Here is a 15,418-nt window from a genome sequence, read left to right on the forward strand (position 1 = left end):
GTGCTCACCAGCCTATCTCACTGTAGTGTATATTACTAAGTCCAATGTTCCATGTATGACAAACGTAGATTTCATATTTGCTGTCACCTGTCCAGCTGGGCATCTTTTAGTAAGGCTGGCTTCTGGAAAGTGAGAATAAGAGCTGAGGAAAGTTCATTATCTTGAACGTAAAGAAATCTTGTGCCTGCTTGCTCTAGAGGCTGGTTTTCTTCTGCCACCCACGTGGTTTCACTTGATTTACTTGGGTTGTGTTCTGGTACGTGGGTTACACCTTCCCCAGTTTCTTCATTGCTGTTATTTGTTTAGACTTGTATAAAATTTTTGGCTGCTTAGATTTTTTTCCAGTATCTGAATCTCTCTCCTTGTGTCCTTTTTAACATATATTTCAAGTAACAGCTTAGGAAGGTACCATGCCATTCTGTGACAGTAAGTAATTTGTGACCAGGCAGTGGTGTCCCCCCGTATATTTCAAGTCGCAGCTAGGGAGGTACCGTGCCATTCTGTGACAGTGACAGTAAGTAATTTGTGACCAGGTAGTGGTGTCCCCCCATAAGCAGTGGCACAACAATCTTCTCTTAGCTTCTGCAGTCTGTAAGCTGCTCATCTCCAGGTCTGAACACACCATTGTCTTCTCTTAGGTCCTGCAGTCTGTGCTGCTCATCTCCAGGTCTGAACACACCATTTGGAGATGTTTGTTCCAGCACTATTGTCAGTCTGAGCACACAACCTGGTTGCCTATTTAGGGTCCTGATAGTTCAGGCTCATGTCAGAGTAACGAACTCTTTCAGTTCCTAAAACTCTTCATTAACGTGTGAATTTTGTTCCGTTGGGTGTTTCCTCACAGTGCTCTGAGGCGCTGGCTGTGGACATGTTTATCTGGGCAAAACCCCAGATTTGGTTCACCAGTCCAAAGACTTCCTGAGCTGTCCTTGCCATCTGAGACAGGTGGGCCAGGGCAAGCTTCAGTCCAACTGAGATCTTCCCAAGCCTCCTGCTGTGATAGCGGGTTGCCAAATTTTATCTTATCCACAGTGCAGAAGATTGTTTTTTTGTTTCACAGAATCACATGGGGTTGGAAGGGACCTCTGGAGATCATCAAGTCCAACCCCCCTGCCAAAGCAGGTCCACCTAGGGCAGGTTGCACAGGAACGTGTCCAGGGGGGTTTTGAATGTCTCCAGAGTAGAAGACTCCACCACGTCTCTGGGCAGCCTCTTCCAGGGCTCTGCCACCCTCACAGGAAAGAAGTTCCTCCTCATGTTTAGGTGGAACTTCTTATATTCAAGTTTGTGCCCATTTCCTCTAGTCCTATCCCTGGGCACCACTGAAAAAAGGCTGGCCCCATCCTCTTGACACCCTCCCTTTAAGAATTTATAAACATTGATCATATTCCCCCTTAGTCTTCTCTTCTCCAGACTAAAAAGACACAAGTCCCACAGCCTTTCCTCATAAGAGAGATGCTCCAGGCTCTTAATCATCAAACTGTTGAGCTTTACCCTGCCTCGTCTGTCTGGGTGGTGTTTACCTGTGGACGAGCTGCATTTGGGAGGTGCCGCTTTAGATCTGTCTCAGGTCTGTTGTGTTCTCTGGTGGGAATCCTGAGGCAGTGAAGGCAGCCCATACGGCTGGTTGAGGGAAGGAGAGTCTGCCAGAAACCACGTCGTGGGTGTGCAAACATTTACTCTTTTTTTTTCTCAAGCGTAGTGGCCAGTGCCTTGCTAACATACCAACATTGGAAAATTGTGTGATTCCCCAAAAGTGTCGTGGGTGTGCAAACATTTGCTCTTTTTTTCTCAAGCGTAGTGGCCAGTGCCTTGCTAACATACCAACATTGGAAATTTGTGTGATTCCCAAAAAAACACAAGTTTTTCCTTTATGGGTAGTGGAAGATATCTCTTCTCACATACTTAAATTTTTTTGAGCTGATTTGTAGTAGATAATTAGATGTTATTTTTCTCTAATTATTTGACGATTAGTGAGTGCCTCCAGTCTCTTTCTGCTTATTCCATGATTTTCCCAGTAATAGGCCTGTCTTGCTTTAGCCTCTGCCCTCAAACAAGGGGAAATTCCTTATTCCCAGAAGGGTTCCTCGGCTGTTTCGGTCCCATGCCCTGTCACTAACTGTGCCTCTCCAGAAGGAGCGATAGCCTGATGTATTTTTTTTTCTGACATAAGTTATTTTTCGCAAAGTACCTTTGCTTTGAGTTGTATCCTTCCTCATTTTTTATTTATCAAACGTGTAATTTACCGACGGCCTGCTATCGCCGTAAACGCCAAAGTTTGCCTGAGCTTAAAATGAGTAAGTGTTCCACGTGTTTTCAGCTTTAATTCATTCATGAAAATCGATGCACTACTCCTGGCAAAGTCAAAAGACCTCGCATCGACTGTGGCTTAAGTGCGTGCCCAGAGACAGTTGCTGTCAGTCAGCAGATAGGCAATAACCTGTTACTTTGCAGTCGCTTCCTTTGTGTTTGAACTCCTGCTTTCCCAGAAAGGTTCTTTTTTCATATTCAAGCCACGACTTTAAAACATCTAAAGAGTCCCGTTTCAGATTTTACAGCAACACCCAGCACGTTTCGTTGGGTGTTTTTCATGGTTAGCACTAAGGAGAATAGTATTCAACAAACGGATGATTTTGTGTTGGTCAGTGTATTAAATCTAATTAAGACAACCTTAGTGCATAATTTCGTAAAGCTTTAGTAATTTACTGTTGTTTATCTGTTTTGTGTGTATATATGCGTAAGATAAAAACAAGATTTTAAATGGTTTACAGAGGCATCATAAATGGTATTAGCTCTATGATGGATATTACCAGACGTTAGTACTGTGCAGGACAACAGACGCTTCATTTTTGTCTTTTCATTTATCAAAGGAGCAGAAATACTGCTATCGTAAGCATTACCCGTTTTGTGTTTTTTCTCTATGTTTTGCTAAAAAGAAAGAAGAAAAATATGCTGCTACCTGACTATTTTTAAACCTTATATGCATGTTCTTTTTGAAGACGCAAACATAGGTTGTTATTCTTAGGGGGTGATAATAGTTAATAGCTTGCTAGTGTTTCATTTAGAATTATAAAAATGCAATGATGACTCTACAACTTTAAATTGGGTTTTAATAAAGACGACGATTCTTTAGGTTTGTAAATATAGTATAGAAAATAACTGAAAAGGAAGAGAATACTTCTGGCAGGATGACTATATTCAGCTACTCCCAAAATAGCTTAGTTTGCCAAAATCCACTCAAGTGTTTATTCGGCAAGTAATCTCTTGTTGTGATGGCGAGTCAAGCATCATCTGTACCTCGTTTATCACTAATATTAAGGGAAGGGAGTAGATTTGTTCACTGATGAGCATGTTGCCATTGCACTTTTTAAAGTCTTAACTCACAGCCGTTTCCTAGCAGTTTATTTAAAAGACAAAAACCCCACCTTGTTGTCACCGAGGTTGACAGAGGCAGTCTGGCTGTTGAATCACTCCACCGCCTTTACTCCTGTGCAGCTCTAATGTAATCCTACTTCCCTTCTTTACAAAAGCAAACTTTATCTTAGATCTAATTTTCTGGGAAGAAAATTTATTTCTTTTTGTATCGGTTATAAAATGAAGTTGAACGCTAGGGAAAATGTGTGTAAATAAGGAAAAATGAATGTATGCCAGCTGCTCCCTTTCATTTCTGATAAGATTTCTAGAATTGATGTTGTTTTCTCTTTATGATGCAAGAATGCTAATGTCTTGACCAGGAACCCCTTTTCTCTCTAAGCTTTCTGCAAATATTTGAAACACTCTGAACTTATGCACCGATCTCTGATCGTTCACTGGGCTCTCACCGAGGTAGATGGGGATGAACTCCTCTTTGTTGTAATGGAATCCAGGTCACAGTAAAGACCTGATCTTACCGCCTTCTCCACATCACATCTATAGCTGAAATGACTCATCTGCTCTCTGAAGTTGGAGCATGACTTATTTTAAGGCCGTGCTTCAACTTACTGTACAGACAGTGAGAGAATATAATATGGCACAGGTGTTCTTCCTGGAAACAGGAAGGAAAAAGTCTTCCTTTTCCTTATTTCCTTACCTGTCCATGCTCAAGAGAAGATAGCAAAGCCAACCTCATTTGAGAGGGATCTTGCACCCTCTGGGATGATGGAACTCAAGCCTCCTGTTAAAAGCTGTTAAGAAGTGTGTTCTGTTCTTGCTGTTTCAATCAACATCTCTGTAAACTAGGAGCAGAGCATGAGTTTGAGTAGTCCCACACAGTTGTCTCTGCTGTTGAGTTGCTGGCGTGCCCCATGGCATGGTTTTGGCCGATGGCCGTGAGCGCTCCCTGAGCCGTGGCCCAGGGCACGGGTGAGGCAGCACGAGGGGCTGGGCACAGGAGTCGTACAGATAGGACTATCAGGATTGAGTAGGAAGGTTTAGCTGGATGGACAGGAGCGTGACACACCACTCTGCAGGCCAGGGAGTGGTCCTGGCGTGTTTTATTTATGACCATACACATAGCCATGCAGTCCACTCCACAACATCAGAAACAGATTAGGAGAAGTTCCCTGAAGAAGAGGTCATTTGAGTGGAAACATTTATTTCACTTATTACTCTAGTCCCTTCAGGAGCCCTTCTGACAACAGCAGAGCTGGCTAAAACTGATGTTCTCCATGTTGTCCATTAGACATTAGTCCATGTTCTCCATTAGATTCAACAACCAGCAGTCCCTCTGCATCACTACTGGAAATCACTACAACCCGTCCAAACGATAGCTTTTCAATGTGTTATCCGTCCTTGTGGTGTTACAAAAAGTACTGCCTGCAATAATAGCCGGGCTGAAAAACCTTTATCACTAGCACAATGTTTGGAAAGTTATCTCCTATAGATTAAAAGGCCCACCGTGAACAGAAAACCCTCACTTCAGTACTAGATGCAGGAGTAACTTTACTATCTTTATAATAAAAAACTTAGTGTGACCAGTACAAAATTTTTCATTTAAATGGATCCCACGAGTGTGATATATATGGTGTATGTGTGTCAGGAATGCGAGCATTTATTTCATACAGACATACGATTGTATTAGGTTTCTAAATTAGTTACAGCACTGTCGGCAGAAGGCATAGGCATTGTAATAAGATTTGTGCTCAGAGTGGAACTATTTTAAAAATGGAGGGGCTTGTTTCAAAATAAAGCTAAGAGGAGAAGGTCATACGAGCTTTCCTTTGCAGAAGCACTGAGTTTTCCAACCAGTACAGGCCAGTTTCCAATCCACCATTTTGGCCTCGGTTATTTGCTATGCCAGTGCCCATGGTCCAGCTTCCTCTGGAGAGGGTGCCGGGCTCTGACTTTGCAATTCACGTGTGATCAAACCCCTTGTCTTGGGGCTGGCACAAAGATGAGGAAAGCTGTGCGTATTCAAGTTTTCCAACCAGTATGGGCCAGTTTCCAATCCATTTTGGCCTCGGTTATTTGCTATGCCAGTGCCCATGGTCCAGCTTCCTCTGGAGAGGGTGCCGGGCTCTGACTTTGCAATTCACGTGTGATCAAACCCCTTGTCTTGGGGCTGGCACAAAGATGAGGAAAGCTGTGCGTATTCTGCCAAACCTTGTGGTTATTAGAGTTTTAGGACGTTATGGATTGAGTTGAGTTGAATTTCATGTCCATAGCATGAAAGAACTGGGCACAAGGAGTACTGTGTCCAGTTCTGGGCTCCCCAGTTCAAGAGGGACAGGGAACTACTAGAAAGAGTCCAGCGTAGGGCTACAAAGATGATTCAGGGATTGGAGCATCTCCCTTATGAGGAGAGACTGAGAGAGCTGGGACTCTTTAGTCTGGAGAAGAGAAGGCTGAGGGGAGACCTTATCAACGCCTACAAGTATCTCAAGGGAGGGTTGAAGGAGGAGGGAGCCAGACTCTTTTCAGTGGTTCCCACCGAGAGGACGAGGGGCAACGGGCACAAGTTGGAACATAAGAGGTTCCACTCAAATACGAGGAGAAACTTCTTCACGGTGAGGGTGACGGAACCCTGGAACAGGCTGCCCAGGGAGGTTGTGGAGTCCCCTTCTTTGGAGATTTTCAAAACCCGCCTGGATGCAGTCCTGAGTAACATGCTCTAGCTCTAGGCAATCCTGCTTCAGCAGGGGAGTTGGACTAGATGATCTCTATGGTCCCTTCCAACTCTAGAAATTCAGTGAAATTCAGTGAAATTCAGTGAAAGGAGGTGCAAGATCATGCCAGCTCCTGGTTTTATTCCATATGACCTACAGCATTGACCTTGTTGTCTCTCTGGTTGGGTTTTAGTGGATGGAGAAGTATAGCAAAGGTTTGTGGAGGACTCAGAAACTGTTTAGGTGTTTGGACTCAAAGCCTGATCTCGGGTAGAGTACACACCACCTTTCATTTCTGCAACATGGATACTGCCCCCTTTCATACAGTGCTTTGTCACCAGTGTACAAACAGGGAGGCTGACCCCCAGGAAGGCAGGAAGGTTGTTTGCCCACTGTCACCTACTGTGCCCGTAACAGTAGTGCCAGGATGAGAAACTTACTCTGTTGAGTTCAGGATGTGCTTGCTGGGGCTGTGGTCCTCACAGAGACCTCTGGGCCACCTGGTCATGAGAGCCATAGCACCTCTATGTTTTTAGTTAGGAGTTTGCTTGCGTGTCTGTATGTGGCTCAGAAAAAAACAGCTCTCTTCATCAATCAGGTGCTGAGCATTCAGTCTGTGTGATGTTTGACGCTAACTAGTGGGAGGACACCTCACTGGCCATGGCTGAGCCCCCCATCAGCCTCCCCGGCAGCAGCAGAGCAAATTCTGACCTTCAGTCCACTAGAGACTAGAGAAACGGGAAGGTGAAATTTAATATGCAAGCAGAAGAGAAAAAAGAAAGCGAATTTCCTTCAGAAATCAGACCTCGCTGACTCCTCAGCGCATCCTCTTCAGCACTGAAAGCAGCATTAAACCTCTCAGGTCCCTGCATAGACCTTTCATGGGCAGGGGTTGCAGGATTTTTCCCACTTCTATGTTTTTAGTTAGGAGTTTGCTTGCGTGTCTGTATGTGGCTCAGAAAAAAACAGCTCTCTTCATCAATCAGGTGCTGAGCATTCAGTCTGTGTGATGTTTGACGCTAACTAGTGGGAGGACACCTCACTGGCCATGGCTGAGCCCCCCATCAGCCTCCCCGGCAGCAGCAGAGCAAATTCTGACCTTCAGTCCACTAGAGACTAGAGAAACGGGAAGGTGAAATTTAATATGCAAGCAGAAGAGAAAAAAGAAAGCGAATTTCCTTCAGAAATCAGACCTCGCTGACTCCTCAGCGCATCCTCTTCAGCACTGAAAGCAGCATTAAACCTCTCAGGTCCCTGCATAGACCTTTCATGGGCAGGGGTTGCAGGATTTTTCCCACTTTATCATGAAAACTTAAAAAAACCCGCCACAAACCCCTCTTTTTCTTCCATTTCATAGGCTTTGTTCTGTTACTTTATATGAAGCATCTAGATTCTATAGCATTTCACTAGGTCTCTTGCTGTAGCTTTTGATCGTTAAATGAAATTGGGATTCATTGATACATTTACGGAAGGGAAAAAGGAAAGGTCATCCTCAGGTGTGCTGGGGACAGACCAGAAGAAGGACCCAGAGCATGAATACACACCAAAATGACTTCTTTTTTTGGGCTGGTATGACTAGTCTTCACATAAGGGGAAATTGTAGCTCCTGAGAGTTTTTGCACAATAGGAGTATTTACAGTGGATTTCTATATGCTGATGTTACACATTACGAGCAACCTATAATTTTGGAAGTTGTGATACTCACACCATAAGTCATCAGGCAGATTCCCTAGTACTTATTAGGTAATGCAGATAATTGCCTTTAACTTTTTTTACCTAAAGATTAACTAAAGAGGGTTGGGATTTTTAAATGGCAAAAATTTCTTAAATAAAGAACGGTTATCTGAATATTGATTTTTTGCTTTGGTTCTTTTCTTCCCTTTAGGTTTTATGGCAGGCATGCAGAGGAACCCTCAAATGTCACAGTATGGACCTCAGCAAACTGGACCTTCCATGTCACCACATCCCTCACCTGGAGGCCAGGTGCATCCTGGAATCGGTAGCTTTCAGCAGAGTAATTCAAGTGGTACTTATGGGCCCCAGATGAGCCAATATGCACCACAAGGTAAAATGCTTGCTGGTAATATATATGATAATTTTTATATATATATATTTGTAAAAACTATATATAACACGCGTGTAGGTAGGTATGTGATTTCTTAAAAACAAAACAGAACAAACAAAACCCAAAAAACCCACAACACTCTCCCCCCAACGAACAAAACTGTCATTCAGCTGCACCTTGTGGAAGAAGCTGCTTCTGTTACTAGCACCTTTCTCTGTATAAAAATAGTGACCTTAAATTGGGCAAGGAAATGATGAATCTGTTGCATTGTCAGGGCCGTTGTTTAGGAGCCCAAGCGTGTCGTCTCTGCAATGAGGCCACATTTGACCAAGCATGGAATAAGGGTCTCGGCACCGATCCCAAAATAGGATTTCTTTTCTTAGATGGAATCTCAAGGCCAGTCTTAAAATGTGTGGTGACTGTGAGGGTTAAAGTCTTCTAACGAGCATAATAATACAGCGGCTACTGTGGGAATATAATATTGAGCTCTAATGCATACGGTTTGTGAATCTTAACTAACCCCTCAGACTGAGAGACAGTTCCTTTTATTTTGCTTGTTTGACAGAATTGTTGGAGGACTAAAACAAAAATAGAATACGCAATTTCTGCCCCTGGACAACCTTGAACTTGTCTATTGTTTTGCCTTTAATGGATAACCTTTATAAAGTATGCATCTCTTAAGGGGTTTAATGAAGTTGAAGTCAAGCCACGGAATATATAAGGGGCAGTATTTTCTTTAGAGGTACATAAAGAAGCTTTTCTATTTCAGCACTTCCTACTGTTGCTTGCTTACTTGAAGTCCTCAAAAAGGACTGGAGGCAGCGATGGGAAATTCTGTCAGGGCGGGCTCGGTGGCTCGCCTGTGCTACCAAGGATGGTTATTTTGGTCTCCGGAGTTTCTGAGAACTAGTTCTGATGTTTGTTTGCAGGGAGCCTTGCTGCCCTGCGCAGTGTTCCTTTCTGTTTCATCTCTGGGTCACATTTGTTGTAGTGTTCCGAGCACAGGGCTACATGCCAAGATTTCCCAGTTTCTAATTTTGGCTATGCCTTTTACACCATCTTTCAACTTAGGCAAGTAGATTCATTTCTCTGCTTCGCTTTCCTTAACCGTAAAATGGGGCTGGTAATGCCTTATAGCCATGTGTGAAGATTAATTACCTAACTCCGGTTGACTGGTGCTTTCCTTTTATTTGGAAAGCATTTTGTGGCCATAAAATGCTGTCCAAGTGCTTATTTTTATCTGCACAGTGAGCAACTAGCTTAACTGGTAAAAATCCAGTGGATTTATGATGTGCTATCCTGACTTCCAGCTGTACTGCTGCTGCTGAGATTCCGAACCATGGGAATAGTGGGTGTCAAGTGCAGTAAAACATTAGCCATCCACTCTGATTGAATGGAAAGGTTTTTTGTACTAAATCAATGCATTTAAGTAACACGCCGAATACTACTTTCTTTTTTGCTTGAGTTCAGCAGTTCTTTTCCTCCCTCTGCAGATGAAAGTGCCTATGTAATGATTTTATGGGTCGCGGTCAGGAAGAGACAGCTATTAAAAAGTGAACTTGAGGGGCAGGAAGAAAATGAGCATCATTGTCATTAGCAGGCCGTTTCAGAAGGGTCTGGTGAATAGTGTGATGGATGAAAAGCGTGTTCTGCCAGCTCTTGGAGCGTACCGGTGATCCCTTGCACTGGTCATCATAAAATTAGGGCCTCGCAGACTTTCAGCTCTACAGGTAACAAATAGGGCAGAAGAACACTACGTTTTCACCAGGCTAATGTGGCCATTAATAAAATCCAGGGATAAAGATGGTGATATTTCAAAGTCATGTATTTACCTGGATTTAAGTTTTTAATAGCATTTTTCATTTTTAATGAAAGTAATCTGTAATTGCGACTCTAAACGTACCCTCTTACACAGCGCAATTATATGCCAGCAATGATGAATATATAATAATGTTACCCCATTTGCCTTTTATTGCCAAAATAACAAATATATTAAAAATCACCTGGGTTGCAACCCAAGTTCTTAAATTATTAAACTAAAATAAATCTCAAGGATTTTATTTGCTTTCCATGTTTTGTTCACATAGGCCTTCCTCCAGAATATTGTTAAGCATAGGCTTGAGTTTGACAGGACATGTGTTTTTATATACGCATCAAAGCATTCTGTGACATTAAGCTTTTAGTTTGAATGCTAGATTTCACTATGTGCTGTCCTGAAAACCATTGCTCAAGGCTAGTGTCCTTTCTCTGCAGAGGAATTGCTTACCATACGAAAGACTACACCAGTAAGTTTGGGAGGAATTATTAACCCCCAGTTCATGAGAGCAGAATCATCCATTTCGTGCGTATGGTTGATTTATTTGGTTTTCATGTGTTTACATGACACTTAGGTCTATAATAAGAGTAGAATATATTTTCCCAGGAAGCAGTTCTGTACTGGGGACCTAGTCCAATCCTGTGAAACCATTTCCTACCAAAATAAAAAATGGCTTTGGCTCCACACTTCTGTGTGTCTGTGATACAACACTGGAGCACGCAGTACAGAACATTAGTTTTAATTTTGCATTAAAACCCAGCATTTTCCTGTCCCCAAGGAAAAAAAAAAAACAGAGCAAGAATGGAAGTTGTTACTGAAAGAAGCAGTCTCTTTGGTTTGTGTTTGGACAGCATCTAGCTCGAGGGCTAATGAAGCTCTGGTCTATGACCCGAGCATCAAACTGCTGCCACAGCAAAATGTCCCTTAAATGCACTCTGGAGAGCAGTCGGATGCTGGAGTCAGTTGGGTCTTTTAAGAGCGAGGCAGAGAAAAACTTCCTGTGGATTAGTAAAACATATCAGAAATGCATCCCATCTGCCTAACTTTTCTTACTCAAATCACCAGTAAAACTGTTCTGTTTGGGCATAACAAAGAGAGCCACCACTGCTGAATGTGTTTGAACTACAACCCCAGAACTTCACAGCAAGTTTAACCCCCTTTTTGTTTGTAGTAAAGTAATATGAATTGAGTATTTGTGCTTCATAATCTTTTAATGTTGGGCTCATTTCGCAAAAGCACTTTGCTATCTAGCTCCCACTGATTTTAATCCTAGATTTTAATTAAAGCGGTAGCATCTTAAGGATGAGATGCCCTAAGTGTCTCCAGAGTCTGGACCTCCAAATCCAGACCCACATATGCAGCAGCCTGTGGAGTTAAGACTTAAATATTAACTGTGGCTGCTGAAGTCCCCTAGGTAAAATACTTTCAGAGGAACTCAGAACAACAGCTTTAAATTGTCTGTAGAAGAAAAACTTGATGGCTAAGTGAACATGCAAAAAATTCTAGAATGATTTTAAGATACTATTTTTAATACCGTGAATCTGACCTGTGTCTCTGAAGCAGAAAGCAAAACTCACAGGTAGTTCTCAAATTTCCCTCTTTTCAGTTTGCCTTAAAATGGCAAGATAGGAGAGCACTTTGTTCAGCAAACCTGGACAAAGTGGACCAGAGTTTCAGCAATAAGTATGAACATCTGTCTTTGGCAGGTTGTTAGTAGGCTTTTTTATATTTTATCTTTGTTACACTTTTTTTTTCTTTTTTCTATTTTATTTCCTGATTCCAGTTACTGCTTTGGTTTTTCCCATGCACTTGAGATGCCATCTCTCTGGGTGCAATTCTACTCTGCTGAGGGGGAGCTGGAATCAAAAATTCCTCGGATATGGAAGGGAGGAGTTGTTGGGTAGCATTGTACAGCCGCTGTTGCCAGGCTTGTACCCACTTGAAAAGTGTGGGCTCTTGGACTTGGCTGCCTGACACGTCCAGCTGATGTGGGCTGGCCTAGCATCTGCTGCATTCATTGTGTTTAATGCTGCATCCATCTGTTTTCTGTCAAAGCCACTGCCAACAAATTACTAATCTATTAGAGAAACATGGAAATAAGATTGCACTCCTCATTCCTGGCAATTCCTCTTGTATTTTGTTTGGCTTTTATTTTGCCTTTTCTTTTTTTTTGGTTTTTTTTTTCATGGTCTGGGAAAGGTATAAGAATAGCTAGTACTTGAGGTATTGAGGAAATGCTTCGGGAAAAAAAAAAGTACGGAAAAAACATTTAAACTTGTTTTCCTTGCTGAAAAGATACCACTTCCCTGTGCTCTTGGACATGTATCCCTGGAGATGAATGATTAGGAGCTATTTTAACTGAGCCACGTATTTTTATGGAGAAGATTCCACTGTTTTTTCTGTGTTGTGCTTACGCCGGAGAAGCCAAAACACCAAAGAAGAGATTTTTTTTGTCCCAATTCAAAATAGCATCAAAACAGCACTAGTGTTCAGTATTGGTGGTTGCTCCTCCAAGCGTGCTGCTGAACCCTACTTTGTGGGCCCTGACTGACAAAACACATTGGCTTTATGTAAATTGGACTGACAGTAGCTCCCAGTGATTATGGATCTTGCGTCTGCTGGTCTAGGGAGGGAATTTGCTTCACTTTGGGGAAGCAATGTTACTAATAGCACGTCCATAAAATATGCTAATCTTCGGGAGCACATACACACCGTCTTGCTGCGTGACATTTTTCTTGCACAAAGCAACTGGAAGACCAGAGCGATGTCCAAGTGGTGTGTTGAGCCTTTAAGCAGAACGGCGTGAAGCTGATGAACCCTTGGGTCTGTGGTCACGTATGTTGGATCAGAAGTGTGGCGTGAGCAGGTCTCACGACCAGAACTCTGGCTAGGGGTGATGGCTCGCTGAACAGAGAAATGGTCAGCTGCCAGCAGCCAAGCCTAGAGGAGGAGGAGGAGGAGGAGAAGTGACAGGGCAGCCTGAAGTCAGCATAAAGCTGAGTCTCGAGCCTTTCATCTCCGTTGAACCGCATATTGAGGAACCTTCCGTGAAGACTGCCAGGCAGAAACTTGGTTTCTGGAACAGAAGATAATTGTTTCTCCATTTCCTTGGGAAGCGTAGGCCGCACGCGCTCTTGCTGAGGAGAACTTGTAGCGGAGTGAGTCAGTTACCAAGTGGGGAGGAGGAGAGAATTAGCCAAAGCACAGCAGCGGGAGTGTATGAATTAATTATGTGTGCATTCAAATGACGGATGAATATATTTATTTTAAATGTAAACAGGAGTTGCACGCCACTGACTCCTCTGCCTGGTAGCTGAGGCCTGAGGAGGGACGTGGCTGATCTCCACGTTCAGAGGAAGAGTCCAAGGGCTGCTGCCTTTGAACGAGCGTGGGAATATCTGAGAGCAGTCGGGAGGCATCCCACAGGGAGGGAACGGGTCGTGTTTCCACTAATCTGGATGAGATGGAAATAAAGACAAGTCAAAACTGATGACTGAAGTAGTGTAATGTGATCCGTTTCCTAAAATACTTCTCCATCATATCTCTACCTTTTTTTCCCCTCTCTTTCTCATGCTGCTGGGGTGTGTTCCTGTAGCGCTGAATGCTGCTGCACACTCGCTTCTTTCTTAAGCTTTTAACATGGTAGGAGCATCGGCCCTCGAAGGAGTGAAGCTGCTGCAGGTGGAGTGGTTTGCTCCAGTCACAACGTCGATTGGGGTCAGCCAGGTTTTCGTGCCATCCTTCATAAGGCACTTATGTTAGCATCTTTGTACTATTGCTGATTACTCTTTTAATACTAGTTTTCCCAGAGGAGATGTGCTGTACGATACCACCCCTTCCTCTGGAATAGCCGAATTTTGAACTTAGGGCAGGAGGGAGCGGGAATGTGTCTCGGGGCCAGGCACCCATCCTCACCGGTCCGTGCCAAAGCATCTCTGACACAAATGGGCAAAACAGTCAGAAGGAAGAAGCTGGTGAGAGTAGCCTGTTGCTGAAATTGCAGAAAGGTGAAGGATGAGAAGATGAAATTACAAAAATAAGATTCTCCCCTGAGCTTATGTAATGGCTTTCTTACATGCCACGTATTTCTTTACTGCATAAGGCGGTTTTGTACTGTGTGCTCTGTTGTTAACCCTCTCCAGGCTGTGCTTTTCTGTATTATCTGTTATCCTATGACATATATTAGGCAGAAAATGTTTGAGGGTACCTGAAAATCAAGTTCATAGTATCATTCAGGTTGGAAGGGTGCTAAGGAGTTGTTCTTGCCTGACTTTGTATTCAAATTGGGGGTGAGACACAAGATCAGAGCAGGTTACTCATGGTTTTATCCGACTGGGTCTTGAAAACCTCCAAGGAAGGAGTCTGCACAACCTCCTTGGGCAGCTTAGAAAATCAAGTTCATAGTATCGTTCAGGTTGGAAGGGTGTTCAGGAGTTGTTCTTGGCTGACTTTGTATTCAAATTGGGGTGAGACACAAGATCAGAACAGGTTACTCATGGTTTTATCCAACTGGGTCTTGAAAACCTCCAAGAAAGGAGTCTGCACAACCTCCTTGGGCAGCTTGTTTCCCTGTTTGTCTGTCCTCATGGTGAAAAAGTTGTTCTGACTTGAGGCCAGCGTTGTTCACTTCGGTTCACATGTGTAGGTTCTGCAGCTGCTGACTTCCTAAATAGAAATATTTACTCAAAAAATTAATGTTCTTCTCTGTGCTTTTTATCATTTTGTTCAGGAAACTACTCCAGACCACCGACGTACAGCGGCGTGCCCAACACAAGTTACAGTGGCCCAGGACCTGGCATGGGTATAAATGCCAACAGTCAGATGCACGGCCAGGGGCCGAGCCAGCCTTGCGGTACCATGCCCCTGGGACGGATGCCATCGGCCGGGATGCAGAACAGACCGTTTCCTGGAAACATGAGCAGCATGACCCCCAATTCTCCTGGCATGTCTCAGCAGGGAGGCCCCGGGATGGGCCCACCCATGCCAACTGTGAACCGTAAGGCACAGGAGGCGGCTGCTGCAGTGATGCAGGCTGCTGCAAACTCCGCTCAGAGCAGGTATGCCTCCAGCTGGAAGGAGTTTATAACCACTAGGAATGTTTTTTCTGTCATTTCCGAAATAACAGCGCTGTATAGGGGTGTGCATATGCATTTATACACCTTCTGTCTCTGCCCTTATCTCCGGGAGATGATGACGTGTGGGAAGAATACTTTTCCTTAAACGTGAGGGGAAGGCATGCTATTGTGTGTTTGAGTTATCCTCTGGAAAAGCAGCTGTGACAATGGGGGTGACAGCCATTTCCAGTTTTGGTACTCGGTACGGCTTCAGGAAAATGCACAGGGTTGCAGTGACATTAGGAGTCGAAAAGGAGCCCTCTGCAACTTAAAATTAATTAGCTGGAGATGTATATATTCTTTATCTCCGGTAGAGAGAGGGCCAACGTGTCCTTGGCAG

General features: G+C 43.6%; 1 protein-coding gene across 6 annotated transcripts in view; it reads left to right on the top strand.

Moving 5' to 3' along the window:
• Nucleotides 1-15,418, top strand: part of ARID1B (AT-rich interaction domain 1B) — a 313,503-nt gene that overhangs the window by 234,977 nt on the left and 63,108 nt on the right. For all 6 annotated transcript variants that reach the window (XM_014950916.1, XM_014950919.1, XM_014950920.1 and 3 more), the window contains 2 exons: nt 7,969-8,148; nt 14,694-15,021. In XM_014950916.1, the coding sequence (XP_014806402.1) occupies nt 7,969-8,148; nt 14,694-15,021 (508 nt within the window). The remainder of the gene's footprint in view (nt 1-7,968; nt 8,149-14,693; nt 15,022-15,418) is intronic.

Source organism: Calidris pugnax, unplaced genomic scaffold (assembly GCF_001431845.1).
Source record: "Calidris pugnax isolate Ruff unplaced genomic scaffold, ASM143184v1 scaffold24, whole genome shotgun sequence".
Taxonomy (NCBI): domain Eukaryota; kingdom Metazoa; phylum Chordata; class Aves; order Charadriiformes; family Scolopacidae; genus Calidris; species Calidris pugnax.